General features: G+C 36.1%; 1 protein-coding gene across 3 annotated transcripts in view; it reads left to right on the forward strand.

Moving 5' to 3' along the window:
* The window catches only part of NETO1 (neuropilin and tolloid like 1), a gene marked incomplete at its 5' end in the record, with an annotated part of 59,711 nt that overhangs the window by 17,548 nt on the left and 27,520 nt on the right, over positions 1-14,643 (forward strand). For 2 of the 3 annotated variants that reach the window (XM_021388953.1, XM_021388955.1), the window contains 2 exon segments: positions 11,728-11,769; positions 11,846-12,003. In XM_021388953.1, coding sequence (XP_021244628.1) covers positions 11,728-11,769; positions 11,846-12,003 — 200 coding nt within the window. 3 annotated transcript variants of the gene reach the window in all.

Genomic DNA, 14,643 nt, shown 5'->3' on the forward strand with positions numbered 1-14,643 from the left:
CAGTGTAAATATGGGACTATAGTCATATCAGTGATGTTATTTGCATAGTCAGAGACATTAGATACAGTCTAGTTTTCTGCTCTGCTATGGTATTCCCAATCTAATCTAAGAGTGCTTTGCAATTGTAAGGACATACAGTTTAACTGAGAACCTTTAATTAAAAATATACTGGTTATTCATAACCATATCAAGTAACATTACTGTCAGCAAAATTACATGTCTACATTTTCAGTTTCTTATGAAGAATGCATTATATAACAAATACCATAAATGTTCAAATTCACAATTACCTTTCAAAATCAAGAAATTCAGTTCCCTCAGTTTTCTTTTTGCTCTGAAGACTCTACTCAGTTATGTGAAATGCACTGTTTTGAATGGCAACAGCTTAGTCTACAACTCACTAGGTAAATGAGGGTCTGACATTAGTGTTTTCTCAAATAGATTTGGACAGAATTTAAGTGAGAAAAAATGTTTTGGTCTGTGCTACACAGTCTAAAATGGACTCTTAATTACAGAAAAATTTTGATATTTGAATTCTACCAGATAAATGAAAATACTGTCTGAAAGGAAGGAAAATAATGGCAGATTTTCAGAAATAAGTAAGCAAATGCTTTTCAATAACACTCAAAAAATATTACTTCAGAGATCATTACATGTTAGAGATCCAGAAAGGTTATTTGAATACTTTGATATCAAAAGACTATTCTGTGTTTTGTATTAAGAAAGACTGCTCAAGCACTGGTAAAGGTGATGAGAACAGAATTGCCAAATATTTTTTTGAGAATTCAGATTCAATAAATTAATGCCATGGAACATCCATTATTAAAAATCTGTGGTAGCATGACAAAAGCAGGCAGCATGAAATGTGCTATTGTAGTCACATATCAGTCCCCTAGATGACAGTGAGAAGCCAGAAGATGTTGTGTAACAGGACTTACAAACATCATTTGCCAGATGTTATCTGATAGTTGAAGCTCAAGAAACAATGTTATCAAATCTGCTGGTTGCGGTATGTGGGTTAATAAAAGATTGCATGATACTATTTCTTGTTTAATTTTGAATTTTTTCTTTCCTTTCTTTCTTGTAGTTCACTTCTAACCTCTAAGTCAAAATTAATATTAAATGATGATGCAGCAAATCATTCACAACATTATTTTTCTCTTTAATGCTGATTTGATTTTATGGATTAAGCCCTTGGTTATTAACTGCTACCAACTAGAAAGTTCATGATGAAATTATTTAAAATAAGTAAAATATTTTTTGTAAAATACCTACTGGTATAGATGTTCAAAAATCAGATTTAGATTATTTGAATCTCTTTGCTTCTGTGTGCTTGCTCTCTCTCTACAGTGATAATTCTTAGCAGTAGTATAGTTGTTTGTATTCTAGAATATTGCAATATATATATCAATGATTTACCAAGCGCTTTTAAATGAAAAGTTTTATTCATGTTGAGGTTTTTTTTTTTTGTTAGGGACATTTTATCACTACAGCTTTAAATGACTCTTTTAAATCAAGCTAGGAAAAATCCTGCTGTTTGGCAGCCAGAAACCTGGTCTAGTCAAATGAAATTTAATTATTGCTTGCCTGTTGGATAAGCAGCTGACCTATACGTAAAAATCCTGGGTACTATGACTGACCAATTTTCACTCTTACTAAGACATTGAGCTAGAAAATTGCTGTAGCGTTCAATATGCCAATCATTAAATTCAGATCAGATTGTGGACATAATTATCCATATTGATTCATTACTTGATTAATATTAAGACTGTCAGCAAATCCAGTCAAATCGTTGCTTTGGACTGGTAGCTTTTCAAGATAGCAAAAATCCTGCAGATCTGTTAAATTACAGAATCACAGAATCATAGGGGTTGGAAGGGACCTCTTCAGATCATTCGGTTCAACTCCCTGCTAAAGAAGGCTCCCTGCAGTAGGCTGCACAGGAAACCATCCAGGTTGGTTTTTAGTATCTCCAGAGAAGGAGACTTGTAGCCTCTCTGGGTAGCCTGTCATGGGGAAAAGTAGATGTAACTATGTTGCTATGAGACATAAATCTAAATCCATTCAAACTCTGGATTACAGATCTCCAGCTATCCACAGATCCATGTATTTCTGATTTCCATAAAAAACTTGCTTTAGAATCATTTAATGAACACTGAGCATGTGGCATGAACGATACATAAAATAACTGTCAATTGATTACAATGTTCTTGTTTAAAGAAAAAGTTTGAAAAGTTGAAGACCCTCTGATTTGGAATTTATCATCCTGTTGATTTTTTCATGTGTGTATGTAACAAAATATATCTTACTGCTACTGATTAACAGCATTTTTAAGTGTTTAATTTAAGTGGAAATCATTTGGGGCTAGGATTAGTGTGAATAATGTTTATTTTAGTCATACGCATAGATATGGTAGTGATTTCCTCATCAAAATAATAGAAGTCCCAGATGACCTGGTGTCTTGTTTCTAACAGATTGTCTATGCTATATCAGTATGTGCAATTAATTGTGGTTTGATTTTACTTTGGCACTTTTAATTGCCTGATGTTGGAGCAAAATTATCTACTCAAAGAAAAGGAAATGTTACTCTCTTGAAGTTGTAACCAACAGGAAGCAATGGAACTGTAAGGCAAAAACCTAGCTTTAAATCCTTAGGTAAACCATGAATTCACAATCTGCACGTATCTCTCTCCTCCTTCATTCTTTTATGTTTTCGGATTCTTCCTTAAGTGCTTCAGGAACCAGGATGACCTTTCCTACATTCTTCTATTGCATCTGCCACCTGATCAAAGGGCCAAGCAGAGTCCGTTTGGGGCTTGAACTTACCTTGACTAAGTGTTTTTGTCCCAAAATCTCAGAAGTTCCATCTGGAAGTGGGGAGGGTTATTGCTCTCTTCTTTTACCTTATGTGTATCCTTTTTATATCTTGATTTTATCCTGTATAATGAAATATAAAATCCATAACTATTTATGTAATTTATGTAGGAATTTGCAATTCAAAAGATTGAGTCAGTCTTCTGAGTACTGGAATATATTGAAACTCTTCCCCATAAAGAAAACTTCTACCCCCTGCTGTTAAAAGGTGAAGAAAAAAAAGAGAGTGCAAGTCAGAGTATCTCCAAAGCAGGTCCACAGTATAGTCTACATCTCAAACTGATATAAACCCATCTCCATAGGCTGTAGAGAGGGCTGTGTACATTTGAGAAAACTGCTGTGGTCAGCAGCTCAGCGCACTCTGAAGGAACATGATTTCTAACCAAGAGAACTCCAAAAACTAGCAGAAAGAAAAAGAAAACCGATATGACTGGGAGTTATAGGGCTATCCATGCTGGAAGGACAGGACAGGTGACTTCTTTTCCCTGCAGATGTTTCATTGACTTGCTGTTGCACTCAACAATTCCTCATGTTATAGGTCTTTCACAGCTCCTCTTCTTGTTTACTGAAAGTGAATATTTAAGCTGCTCTTGTAGTAGGCACATGTAATAGCAATTGGAGTTAATGATCTGGTTTAGTTTTATTACTTATTTTCTTCCTTTAGAAACAGTGCATTCAGGCTACAGTGAAGTGGGGTGAAAATCTAGAATTCTCCCTCTGGTGCTAAACATCTACAGATTTCTGCTCTGGATACTGAATACATTTTAAAAACATCCTATAGCTCTACAATACACTTCATCCATTAACTTTCAAGAGTCTAGCAGCTGCAGACTAAAATAATGATAGGCTCTTTCTCTATGATTATTTCACTTCTTTACACTCTAAGGATCACATCTTCAAAAGTGTTAAGTCTGTTTCATCTTTCTAGTATCTTAATGCAGACAGATGATTAAGCAATCAGTTGTTTTTGCAAATACAGCTAGATTTCTTTTCTCATAAGGTTATTCACTTTAGAAGAGTATACCTGGTTTTTTGCTAGGTGGTAAGAGAAAAATATTTGAAAATGGCAAGACATCTGCTCTTAACATGGAAGACCAACTGTTCACACGTGGGAATTAGAGGAGATACTTGCATTTCCCATGTATAATGAAGTTGTCTTCAGGATGATGATATAGCCTACATAACATTTCCAGCTACAGCAAAGGGATGTCAGTTGATGTAAACACTATCCTGCCATTTCTATTTGTATTGGAAATATGTTTTAGTGTGTGGTCAGCTATGGGTTATTCAGTACTACTTGAACTAGCACAATTAATATATTTCTGTTGAATATAATAGCTGAAAAATATGTAGCTCTTCAAAAGAATTGGGAATTCTATTGAATGTTCTGGTTAATTTTTAAAAAATAAATATTAAATTCAGAATACAAGTAAGAGAAAGCCTTTTCACTACAATAAAATCACAGCAGTTACTTTGTATGGCCATACAAATTATTCCCATACATCTTCCATCCTGGTAAATCCACTCTATGGGTTGGTATATCATGAACAGTCTCTCTGAAAAGACAGTGTGAGTTTTCAAGTAATGGTAGCAAACAAAAACCATGTGTAAATTGATTCAATCTGAAGAATGCCTAGCAACCAGTTGTGGCTAAACCCACTGACTCATTTTCCCCTATACTTCTACAGTGAACTGAAAGTATGATTTCCTTGGACTAGGCTACCAGTCATCTCTAACAAACCAATAAGACAAATCCTGAGCCTTAGTAATATTATATTGAAATTACATAACTAGGCCAAGCTTAGTATTCAGCATCACTCTGGAAAGGCTCTGTAGCACTTTTATGTTGCACATCTTTCTCCCTAGTGAGGTTCAGGCACCATTAGTCAATCACAAGAAACCACTAGGATATTATCTTTGGGGACACATATGCAATACTGCCCTTGATGATTGACAGCCAGTCCTGGCAGCCAGATCAACAGCACTGTCACAGCAGAGATTGCTTGGCTGCAGTTCTTAGGTAGAATGGGCTTCTGAGCTCGTTCAGTCTTTTTTCACACATTTCTGGGCAACTGGCAGACAAAGGTATGTGCAGACTCTCAGACATTTCTCATAGGATGATCTTTTTCCCATGTTTCTAGATACACTGTGCTGCATGAAGGCAGTCTGATTCCTAATTGGGACATCCTGTATTTAATACAAATATTTAACATAATAATAATTATCTGCCAAACAATCCCACCCAAGTCATCAAGGCCCCCATACTTGATGTTTCCACTAAGCAGTAAGTAATTGTTGTCCATTCTCTCTCCTTTCTAAGTCTATATTGCAGTACCAAGAAGTACTTCTCACTTTTGGGATTTAGGTGCAAATATCAAATAGTCCAAACACTGTTTGAGGATGTACTTCAGAATGGCATGATTCTTGCTCATACAAAATTTATATTGGAGAAATAACTTACTCTAAAGAGGTGACAGAGTAGGACAGAAACAGGCTGAGATCCCAAAGTCTGACACTGTGTACATAAAGAGAAATCTAGACACAACTTCTGCATTCATGTATCCTGTTCCAGTGGAGTTCATTCAAGCCACTTCTAGTCTGCACAGTTTTACCAAGCTTAAGATTTAGCTAAGATTGGATTTTCTTTTTCTGATGACACTGCCTTTACATCTCCAAAATGATATCAAAGAAACAAGTATTAACTTTTGGTATACAAATGTCTGTCTCTTGCTAACATATGCAGTATATCTCATCTCACTGATGTCACCACAGCTGTGCAGGTTGTACATTGGTGTAATGTACCAATTACAGCATACCAATAATTTGATTGTGAATGAGCTGAGAACAGTAAATGTGACAGAATTAAAGAATTAAATAATTTAAAAAATTATAATAATTAGAAATCCAACTTCTGGAAAGCAGGCGTTGTTATTTCAGCAATACTATATGAAATCTGGTTAAAGTAGCTGAAGTAGACTGTGTATTTCTGTGCTGTTGTTGTTTTTTTCTTAATATGATTTTACTTTCCCTACTACTTGCATCATTTATTTATAAAATTTCTTCCTAAGAAAAATAGTAGCTGTCTACTTTACTGTGACACTGATCAACAAGCACAAGGCAGAGTAGTGCCTCCTTGTAGAACTGCATCTTCAAAAACAGAGTTTCTCAAACTTCTTTAGGGCATTCACTTCAGTTATGCGCTGGTTTCATCTGAAACAGCATTAATAGCATAACCAGTGTCTTAGCTGGTGATGAACAATGGGAACACACCCAGGACAGGACTACTCAATGGAGAAGAGCCACAGCCATTATGGTACAGCAGTAGAGGGTGGGGTGGAGCCACAACAGGTGGCCTGGATTGCCATGGGGTTATTCCACACCCTGTGACATGTGGAAGGCTATAAAGATATAGGGGAGTGGGCTAGGAGGCAGGTGCTACTTGGAGGACTGTTGGATGTTGGTTGCTGATGGGGGCATTGGTCAATGGGTAAGTGAAAGAATGACTGTGTGGTGTTGGGCTGCTGCTGAGTTAAACCATGATCACTGACTTGTCTTCCTGTGATCTAGAATGTCAAGGTGAAATGCTGAGTTGTAGTCACTTCTGTTTGCACTTACTGCAGTTAAGTTCTTTTGTGACTGTGCTGAGATGTGAATAATTTGGAAGGCATTGTTCTACATGTAGCCTCAAAAATATCTGTTGTTTCTCACAATGCTTTCCTTAAAAGTCAGTACATAAAAAAAACAAGTCCAAATATAGTGTGTGCTTTTGCTAGCTATAATTATTTTAGAACTGTTTTTCAGGGTGCCTAGTAAACTATGTTTTTATTTGAAGATCCTGTTGTACAGATATAGAAATATTTATTGAAGTTTCAGTTTTTTTACAGAGCTGAAGAGATTCATTGAACAAATTTTCTTTTGGCTAACAAGACAGTAATTCCTATATTTTTGTGCATCTACTTCACTTATGACTTCTTTGTTGCTTAGTATTTTCCCTTGCTCTTCCAGCAGAATAGCAAAGTCCCCTTGCTCATACACTTCACAAAATATTGACTTCTAGAACCCTTTCCCCCTCTGTTTTAGAATAGTTTTTGTGATTCTTTCACACATTTTCATGCTTTAAAAAAATTTTGGTTGTTGTCTTCCTGTCTGCTTGTTATATCATCAAATGCTAGGAGGAAACCATGAAAAAATCCTGCTGTTTGGTACAGAGTTCTGCAAGCTCTGCTTTTACAGGGAAGTATTATTGTTCACCCTTTGAGAATGCAGGACTGGTGTAGGCTCCCATAAATAACTGTAGAAGATACCTAATTTCATACACTTGAAAATAATAAGATGGTTTGCTGAATATTGCAATTCTGTTTACTTTTCCATGAGTATTTACATGTGAAATCAGTTCTCTGATAAATTCTGTGGTAGAGAAAGATGTGCATGCACTAGCATACGGTATATATTCATAGACTGAAACTTGAATGACTGTTCCTAGTTATTCAAATCAGGAAAATGAAAAGATATATCTATAGTTGTCTGTTCAATAGATGAAATTGAACATAAGCATTTTTTATCATTAGCAAATATAGCTTCTACATGTTGCGATTTTTGCTTACACATAAAAATGTATTTTTCTGTATAGAAAAACATAAACATGTTTGTTCCAAAAATCAATTGTCTATACTGCATAGTTTAATCAAATAATTCCTTCATTTCTAATTTATAGAAAAAAATCTCAAGTTAATGTCAAAATAGGTCTCATACATGCACTAGAATTTTGTGGCTCACATGTCCTTCATCTTGACTTCTAACCATACATTAATTGTTCATATTCTTCAGCATGTATACTTTATTCAGATAGAAATTATTCTGTGAAATTAGATGGATTCTAGATCTAAGATATTCTAAGAAATGCCAATTTAATTGTGCCATGATTCAAAGGAAATTCCACCACAGTGGACACAGTACTCTAGATGAGGCCTCACCAATGCTGAGTAGAGGGAAGGATCACCTGTTGGTAATACTTTGCTTAACACAGCCCAGGTCCTGTTAGCCTTCTGAGCAGCAAGGGAATGTTGCTGGCTCACGTTACACTTGGTGTCCATTGGAATCCTCAGGTCCTTTTCTGCAGATCTGCTTACCAGTTGGGTGGCTCCCAGCATGTCCTGCTGCCTGGGGTTGTTCCTCCCTGAGTGCAGGGCTTTGTATTTGGGCATCACAAGCTTCCTGCTAGTCTGTTTTCCCAACTTGTCAGGATTCCTTAAGATGGCAGTAAGACCCTCTGGTGTGTCTACCACCCCCAGTTTTTTGTTCTCTGTGAACTTGCTGAGGGTATGTTCTGCTGCATCATCTGGATCATTAATGAAGATATTGAGCAGAACTGCAGCCAGTATGTACCCTTGTAGTACACCACTAGTTAATTTTCTCTAACTAGACCTTGTGCTACTGATCATGAACCTCTGGCCCCATCTATTCAGCCACTACTGTCTCCTTATCCAACCCATTTTTACAGGTGAAGAAAACCTACAGATATCATCATTTTCTCCTTGGACTACTCTGAATTATCTCATTCTGCTTGTTTGCCAGTAACTCTATATAACCTGGTACATATTTTTTTCTCATAATATTTTTTTAAATTCTGTGCTTTACAGGGACTTTACAGTAAAGCTTGTGTTAATGAAACAGGAATCTATTTATGAAATTGATAGTAATATATCACCAAAGGAAATTTTTCAATACCCCTTTTTTTGTTTTTGTTTGCTTGTTTGTTTTTAAAGGAGACAGTCAATATCCAAGAATCATAGGATTTATTTTGGCTGCAAGGTCTTCTATTAACATAGCCTTTATGCATTTTTACATTTCTTACGTAAATACCATGTTTCTCATGTTTTAGTTAATGAGAGAGTTCCCCATAAAAAATAAAACAAAGTCCATGTATTGCAGTTCTCTCAAGACTTATTGCTTATTTTTCTCTCTAGTTGTAGGTGATCAATCTTGTTTTTCAGAGCTATTTTTTTCTGACTTGGGAATATTCCCTAATGGAACTTGATTTTCATTAGTTGCAAAAGAAATGACTACCTGGCTATCAGAAGATCTAGTCAGTCAGTGTTTAGATGTCATTAAAAGAGTTCTGACTCAGCCAGACAGATAATAACAATTTAATTTAATTGCATACAGAAGAGCTGCTAAAGTACCATCTATTTAATCGTAGATTATTTTAAAAACAAAATTTTGCTGGGTAAGTATGCTTCAACATCGTTGAAATTTCAGGATCTCTCATAATGCCTTACTTCCCGTCTGTTGTATTGGCCAATATACTATTAATATATTGCTTCAGGTGTCACACACTTTATTTCACTCTCACTCTTAAGCTGCAGAAAGATAATTTTTCACAGCCTGTCCAATTCAAGATCTAACATATCTCTAGAATTTTAACAGATCTTGTACTTTGGTGTGACTTTGTAATAACTGTATTGCTAAGAAATGAGAAGATATAACTCAGGGGTTTTTTTTATGCACTAAAATATATGGTCTGGATTACACTTCAGCCTTATTAAGTTTACTCAAGAAAGACACTTTGAAAATTGATAAACACTGAAACAGTAGGTAGAATAACTTTTACATCTAGAAGATGAAGTTGTTTTTAATAAACATGTATGAATTCTTTTTATCTTCTCTTTACTATTGTTTTGAAAAATATGATTATTTTAGTACCAAAATATTAATATTCATGGAGAGCAGATAACTTGACTCTCTACTTCTGTCATGAACTACCAAAACTGGACTTAGAAGCCTTCTAACACAAAGCATTATCAACTACCTAGGGGGCATGACTGAACAGACACATTTTCTCTTGGACTTGCCTCCCAAAGCGCTACAATAATGAGCCAGGTCTGTTTCCTGCATCCCAAGTTTTCCAAGCTGTCTGTGCTGCACAACTTGGCAGAAGGTTAATGTGTGTTTATTATAGGATGTGAGCAGACTTGGAGACATTAAGAGCAAAAAGTTTTTCACGTTCTCTTTCTGACATGCAGTCTGTCTCCAGCACCCTCCACCTATTTTGACTGTGGTCAGCTGATGCAGTAAGACACTTGGATTCTTGCTACCATGACTCCTTTCTATGTAAATCCCTTCAGATGAGAGAAGTCCTATCAAAATCTTTTTCTTCCTTTTTCCTCCTCTGTACTCTGTAAATGTGGTGTTGGAGTGTTTGCAGACCAATCCTTTTAAACTCAGAAAACATGGTTTGGATGTTAATTTGAATTAGTAGTTAAAGTATATTTCCGTTAAGTGTCTTGCTTTCAGCAGTAGATATCAACATCTGAGTACATTAACTGAAATGTTTAATTAAATTTTCTGTTGTTATCATATCTATGTGCTGATCTATAAAACTACTTAACAATTAATACTAATTGCCTACTCAATTATATTTCCAGTCTCTTAAGTTCATGAGTATTTAATCAAGATTTATATTGTGCCACTGTAATAGAAAACTGGAAGAACAATGGCAACCTGATTATAATAAGACAGTTTGAAAAGGTGATTTTACAACTCCAGTTCTAACAACATATACTCACTGTTCTGATTGAAATGGCTGTTCTTGCTTATACAGCCTAGACTTCATTTTTCATATTATAACTCTTACCGTATAGACAAAGGATAGAGAGGAACAGCAGGGGTTTTTTTGGTGGTTGTTGTTTTGATTTTTCTCCCCATATGATACATTTCTTACTACCAGATTTTCTCCTCCTTGTTTATACAACTTTTGATACATTGAGTCAATCTCAAAGCAGTAATGAATTCTGGCTCAGACTCTACTTTGGTTTTCCTTTTGTGCAGTCCTTCAGAGGTCTGAGTAGAATTTGGCCAGGAGAATCTTGATGCAGAGTGTTTGTATGCAGATGTTTATAATTGATTTTGGAAGACTAGATCCTATCAAATTTTCCAGAAAAAAAGAGTAAAGAACAGTGAAATTATTTCTTGTTTTATTTCCCCTGAAGATGAGGAAAACAGTACTGAATATTCATGTTAGGTAGAACAATAGCACAAGAGAGAGAACTACAGACTAGTCTGTGCTGAAGAGATAGTTGTCCTTTGAAATAATTTAGCCCCTTTCACATTTCTGGTTCTGGACAATATCTTCAAACTGGAAAAATCCTGTGAAATGCTACTTGTCTATAGATACCTGTTTATTGAGGCATAAATCTATGATCAAACTATTTTCATTGAAGTGTTGTCTGGCTGTAAAGGCCTGATATAAATTATCTCAGACAGTAAATATTATCACGCTTATCAGATAAAATAAAACAGGCATATTAGACCTTTAATGCGATGAATTCCATGATAAATTTTCTTATTGTATTTATTCATGGAATACCAAGTGGGTGCCTCTGAGAAAGAGAATCTTTGCTGTTGATATGAATGGTAGAGTATTCATAAACACAGAATCAAATTAAGTTGGGTGTTACAATCACGCTGAAAACGCAGAATAGGCACAGGGATTCTGAAAGGATTTGGAAATATATCCTCTTTCATTAGACTGATGTATTAAAATATCTTGGTTAGTTGTGTAATGTTCTTGCTTGCCAGGATATACAGAATTTTTTTTTAACTCTGTCTCATGGAAGAGAGAGTGAGACAGAGGAAATTGTGACTAAAGTAGGAATAAAATAAGAACTTTGCACAATAGTATCAATACTTTCTGCATTAATAATTACTATGTTGCCATAGTTTTTAAACCTCTTCTATAAGCAAGTCATGATCCTAAATGTATGTGTAACTGTATCACTGCAGTTAAGTTTTAGCACGTTAGCATTACAGCCAAGATATTGAACAAAACTAATTTTCTCTTTCTCAATTTTTAAGATCCAGATTTTAAGGACCTTGGAGTTCTGAAACCATTGCCAGGTTGGTATGTTGTTTTTTCCTAAGTTTTGGAGGCCTTTGTGCTCTGCTGTAGAAAATATTTTTGTTTGCTGTTCAGGATTCATTTTTCTGGTATTTTGTTATTTAGTTTGTGAGTTTGAAATGGGAGGACCTGAAGGAATTGTGGAATCTGTACAAATTGTCAAAGAAGGAAAAGCTTCTGAAACTGAAGCAGTAGACTGTAAATGGTACATCCGAGCACCACCCCGATCCAAGGTCAGTCCTTGATCCACTTGCTTATTTGCCACTTAATTTAAGAAATTGACTTTTCTAATATGCTGTGCATTGCTTAGTACAGACAGATCTTGTTTAATAACTTTACATTTTGAACCTGTAAACTGTTTTTTGTCGTCTGCTGTAGAGAGGTAATTTATCACCTCAATCAAAACAACCTTCATTCTCTATAAATAATGATGTGGGCAGCATTAATGTGCTTTTTGTGCCATAAGTAATTTTCTTAAATTCATCTTTAACTTTGATCATTCTTTTAAAGCATCAGTTTGCTCAGTTAAGTGGGAGGCAATCTTATCTAACATAGACTGTTAGGGGAACACTGCTGGATCCTTGAGATCATTATTGTTTCTCATCTGGGAACAGAGAATATGGAGCCAAGGTGAATAAACATTCTTGTGTATGAGGCTTTTTTTATTTTAGAGCCATTGACAAAAAGATATAGCGTTCTCCTTTCCCTCTCCCACCATACACAGCAAACCATGTCTTTGTAACAAACAGGAGAGTGATACAATGAATTAACGATTCTTTTCTTGGATTCTGTTCCTCTTATCCATGGCTTATCTGTTATTATTCAAATTAATTTTTGCTGGCTACGCTACTGTTTCTTCTGAGTTTGAGCGTCTCCATGCCTCCAACTTTCCGCTGCTAACGACAAGTTCTCGGCATATTTTTATTAGCTGCCTTTTATTGGACAAGGAATGTTTTACCACGTAGAATTTATGTATCCGCTAATATCTGCATCTGGATTTGCTTTGGGGGCTTTTGTTTTCTGGGGGAAATCCCAAAGCAGACTGTACTGCGTAAGTCTGACTGACTGTTCCAGCACCTAATATTGAATAAGCAGAAGGAAGGGTTTCCAGTAGAGAAAAATTCTTCAGTGTCAGTATTTTTCTACTCTGAAAGTTCAGGAGTTGAGTGGTTGGCATGTAAACTACAGATAAATTATTTCTGGAATATACTTCAATCTCATATTTTCTACATTTGCAAAATTCAATATTCATAAAAGTTTCCAATTAAGTAGATGAAATTTCCACTTCACGAGAGTACACAGCTATAGATGTGAAATGACTAGACTAATTATTGCATGTTAAATATTTATTATATTGCTAGGTAAGAAAACAGGTAAACACATAATTGAAGAGTTAGCCCAGTTAAATAAGATAAAGTTACCATACAGTTTTAATTTCAGATTGTTTAGTTTGCCAGATAATATCATCATGACATTCTTGATACAACTCTAAAGTGCTACATGATTTGAAGTCCTCCTAGGAATCCCATATTTAGTTATTTGCAGGATTTATCTCAAATTCAGTCCTCATTTAAAAATACTAATTTTACAGCTACAGAACTGTAACCACAGTGTATAACAGAAGCATGCCAAACGATGTTATTAGAGGATAAAAAATAAATTAGTTATTTGTGAATTTTTGTACATGGATTTAGCTTTGCTTCATTTCATAAAGTATAGACCAGCTAAAGATTGTCTGAAAGGAAGAACAATGAGAAAATTTTATAGAAAGTGAGGGAAGACTGGAAGTTATTTAATGTTGCATAGAGGTTTTTGTGAACAAGGGTATTACAAGACAGTATCCCTAAGTCTCTAATGAGGAGGAAAGGCTGCTCATATGTCATCTCATTTGCATATGACACCAAGTTGGCAGGAAATGTTGATCTGCCTGGGGATAGGAAGGCTCTACAGAGAGATCTGGACAGGCTGGATAGCTAGGCTGAGGCCAATGGGATGAAGTTCAACAAGATCAAGTGCTGGGTCCTACACTTTGGCCTCAACAACCCTAGGCAATGCTACAGGCTTGGGGCAGAGTGGCTGGAAGACTGTATAGAGAAAATGGGCCTGGGGGTATTGGTTGATGCTTGGCTGAACATGAGCCATCAGTGTGCCCAGGTGTCCAAGAAGGCCAATGGCATCCTGGCTTGTATCAGAAATAGCATTGCCAGCAGGAGGAGGGAAGTCATCATCCCTCTGTACTCAGCCCCGGTGAGGCTGCACGTCAAGTACTGTGTCCAGTTTTGGGCCCCTCACTACAAGAAAGACATTGAGGCTCTAGAGTTTGTCTAGAGAAGGGTGACGAAGCTGGTGAGGAGTATGGAGCACAAGTCTTATGGGGAGCAGCTGAAATATTTGGGATTGTTTAGTCTGGAGAAGAGGAGGCTCAGGGGTGATCTTATTGCTCTTTACAGCAACCTGAAAGGAGGCTATGGTGAAGTGGGAGTAGGCCTCTTCTACGTAACTAGCAATAAGATGAGAAGGAATGGCTTCAAGTTGCTCCAGGAGAGATTCAGGTTGGCTGTTAGGAAATACTACTTCTATGAGAGAGTGGTCACGTGCTGGAACAGACTGCCCAGGGAGGTGATGGAGTTGCCATCCCTGGAGGTGTTCAAGAAATGTCTAGATGTTGTTCTGAAGGACATGGTTTAGTGGGAAATATTGGTGGAAGGTGGATGGTTGGACTAGATGATCTTGGATGTCTGTGCAATCCTTGGTGATTCTATGTCGATATGATAAGTCACACTCCTGCAGGGGAAAAACAAAGATTCAGGTTAGATATAAGGGAAGAAACTTTCAAACAGTAGAAAGTGAATTATATGGCTTAAGGAAGTTTG

Source organism: Numida meleagris, chromosome 2 (genome assembly GCF_002078875.1).
Source record: "Numida meleagris isolate 19003 breed g44 Domestic line chromosome 2, NumMel1.0, whole genome shotgun sequence".
Classification (NCBI taxonomy): Eukaryota; Metazoa; Chordata; class Aves; order Galliformes; family Numididae; genus Numida; species Numida meleagris.